The sequence below is a fragment of the Theropithecus gelada genome, chromosome 1 (assembly GCF_003255815.1).
Source record: "Theropithecus gelada isolate Dixy chromosome 1, Tgel_1.0, whole genome shotgun sequence".
Lineage (NCBI taxonomy): Eukaryota > Metazoa > Chordata > Mammalia > Primates > Cercopithecidae > Theropithecus > Theropithecus gelada.
Window position 1 is genome coordinate 107,388,819 of NC_037668.1, and position 2,925 is coordinate 107,391,743.

Consider the following 2,925-nt stretch of genomic DNA (forward strand, 5'->3'; position numbering starts at 1 on the left):
AGAGCAAGTTAGTTGAAGGAGACAGGGAACTAAGGCACTACGGATGAAGAAATAATCTATGTAAATACTATGATCATCAAAACCAAAGAATAGTGTTGGAGAGAGTTATCAATCAACCTGGTGTTAAAATATTTGGGAAGTGAGTCTTGTTAGTACCTGCGAGATTGATAGATGGCTACAACATAGAAGATAGTGGGTGATCTGGTCTATAATGACATTGCAAACAGAGACTTTTTTTTTTTTTAATACATGAGGAAAATGATCTGGAAGTGGCAACATGGAGTATGAAAGAAATATACCCTATCTCCAGAAAACATGTTCTGAGAGATTTGAAAGAGAAAACAGCTACCATTTGAGAGGGATCTATAGACAAGTGCATCATTAGAGAAGAACAAAACGTCAGGGAACAAAGCTGAAGAGAATATTCACAGAAAAGTTTGAGATTAATGGTGATTTTGGTAATGATGAAGCCACTTAAAATATCTTTTCCTTGAAGTGTAAAAGGCTTTAGTGAATTTAAAAAGATAGAAATCATACAGAATATACTATCCAGGAATTAAATATAAAATCAATTACTTAAAAATATCTAGGTCGTCAAAACAAGGTCTTGGTGAGGTGCCGCCATTTCATCCGTCCTCGGTCTCTGCGCCTGTCGCAGAGCTTCCAGCAGCGCTATGTTGGGCCACAGCATCCGGAGGTTCACAACCTCTGTGGTCCGTAGGAGCCACTGTGAGGAGGGCCCTGGGAAGAATTTGCCATTTTCAGTGAAAAACAAGTGGGCGTTGCTAGTTAAGATGTGTTTGTACTTTGGATCTGCATTTGCTTCACCCTTCCTTATAGTAAGACACCAACTGCTTAAATCATAAGGATGTTTCAGTTCGTCCATTTAACAGATATGAGGAGCATTTTAAGAGATACAGCCTCTGGAAATGGATCAAACTCTAACTCATGGCATACTAGATATGTTTGTCAATAAACTTATGACATGAATGTTTAATGCCTCTTTTTTGAAACAGGAAATGAAATACTTGGCCATTTGCCTACTTTATTAATTTGGGTAACATCCCAGTATTACTCCGTGATTTAGCTTATTTAATGGTGTTAAACTGAGGTTATATTAAATTTTTGATTCCCAGGTCAGGATTTTGTTGGTAATTTATACAACAAAAGAGAAATACAAATAAAAAAAACTAAACATTTCTAAATAGTTAAAAATAAACCAACACCTTTATAAATAATTAGAAGGGAAATTAGAAAATATTTCAGCATTGAATAGAAATAAAAGCGAAAAGTATCAAAATTTGTGTGATGAAGATAAGCAGAGCTTGGGGGAAGTTTGTGACTTTGAATGCTTATATTAAAATAAAGAAAAATTTCACATCAATGATTTTAATTCTCAATATTGGAAGCTAGCAAAAGAAAAATAAATCAAAATAAGTAGAATGAAGGTATTAAAGAAGATCATAAAGCAATGAAATAGAGAATAGATAAGCAATAGAGAAAAGTAGCAAAGACAAAAAATAGATATATTAACCTTTTTTTTTCTCTTCAACAAACATCCCTAAGAAACTGACAGTAAGTTACTTTATGGGAGAGAATTTTTCAGTACGTATATCTCAGTACTTTTATATTTAGAATAAACAAAAAAGTATACAAATTTAAAAATAAGAAGACAAAAAATACAATGAACAATAAGCCAAAGATTAAGAAAATACTTCACAAAAGAAGATATATGGATGACTGGTAAGCATATGCAATATGTTCAACGAATTTAGTAAATTCAAATCACAGTGAGATCCCACTACATATCCACTGGAATAATCAAAAAGATGAACAGTGTTCAATCACTATTAAGTGCTGCCAAAACTGAATTAATGAAACTCATTGTTGAAGGCGGTATAAAATTTTGCCTACTCTGAAGAGTTGTTTAGCTGTAGTTTATAAAGTTCAACCTACACATACCATAGGACCAAGAAATTATACAAGTAGTTATTTACCCAAGAGAAAGAAACACATTTATCCATTTAAAAAAAAAAAAAAACCTTGTATACAAATGTTCATAGAGGTTTGGGGAAAAAGGAACTCACATGTCAACAAGATAAACTGTAGTATGGATAAACTTTAGTATGTTCATATAATGGGCCACTACTTATCTATGAAATTATATCAGTTATCAAGATATACAGCAACATGGAAGAATCACAAAAACATTCCAAGTGAAAGTAGCCAGATACATAAGATTATCTACTGTAAATTTCATTATATGAATTACTAAACAAGTACAATTAATTTAAAGTGATGGAAATCAAATCGATGTTTGCTTGGAGAGAGGAATAGGAGTCATTTGGATTGAGAAGGGGCATGAGGAAACTTTTTGGGATGACAGAAATTTCTGTATATTGATTAGCACAATGTTTACACAGTAGATACACTTGTACAATTTGTCAAACATTAATGTTAATGTACTTAAATGAAATTAAAAAACGAATAGCTTGACATTTATTTTACTGCATATCATGGAAATCAGCAAGAAAAAAACATTGTTTTAAGAAGATAAAAACGTCTTTTTTTGTTTAGTGCTTTTTGTAATTCTTGGGTAATTTCAGATGATGAACAGCTTTGTTTAATACCTTATGGCATTTTCACAAACAATGCAACATTATTTTTAAGGACATTTCTATTAACTTGATAAAGCAGATTAGTTTTTAATGAAAATATGTCCTTTGGTTCTAAAATATGTCTAAAGAAAAGTTTGTATTTTGTAAACTTATTTCTTATTCTCTCTTGGTGGCTAATGAGCTTTAATTAAGTTTAATTACAAAGTTTTTCATAATGACAGAAAAGTATATAATCTTTTTCATCTCTACACCTCATCCTAATTCTCTCAGGAAAACATAAAATTGGTTTCTCTTCTAAGGAGTAGGG

The 2,925-nt window shown here is 31.7% G+C and overlaps 1 protein-coding gene across 1 annotated transcript; it reads left to right on the top strand.

The window, feature by feature from the left end:
• Nucleotides 1-594: 594 nt before the first annotated feature.
• LOC112608233 (cytochrome c oxidase subunit 7C, mitochondrial-like) lies at nucleotides 595-866 on the top strand. The gene has a single exon (XM_025360027.1). It carries the CDS (start codon nucleotides 675-677, stop codon nucleotides 864-866), a length of 192 nt encoding a protein of 63 aa, XP_025215812.1. The 5' UTR covers nucleotides 595-674.
• Nucleotides 867-2,925: the final 2,059 nt, after the last annotated feature.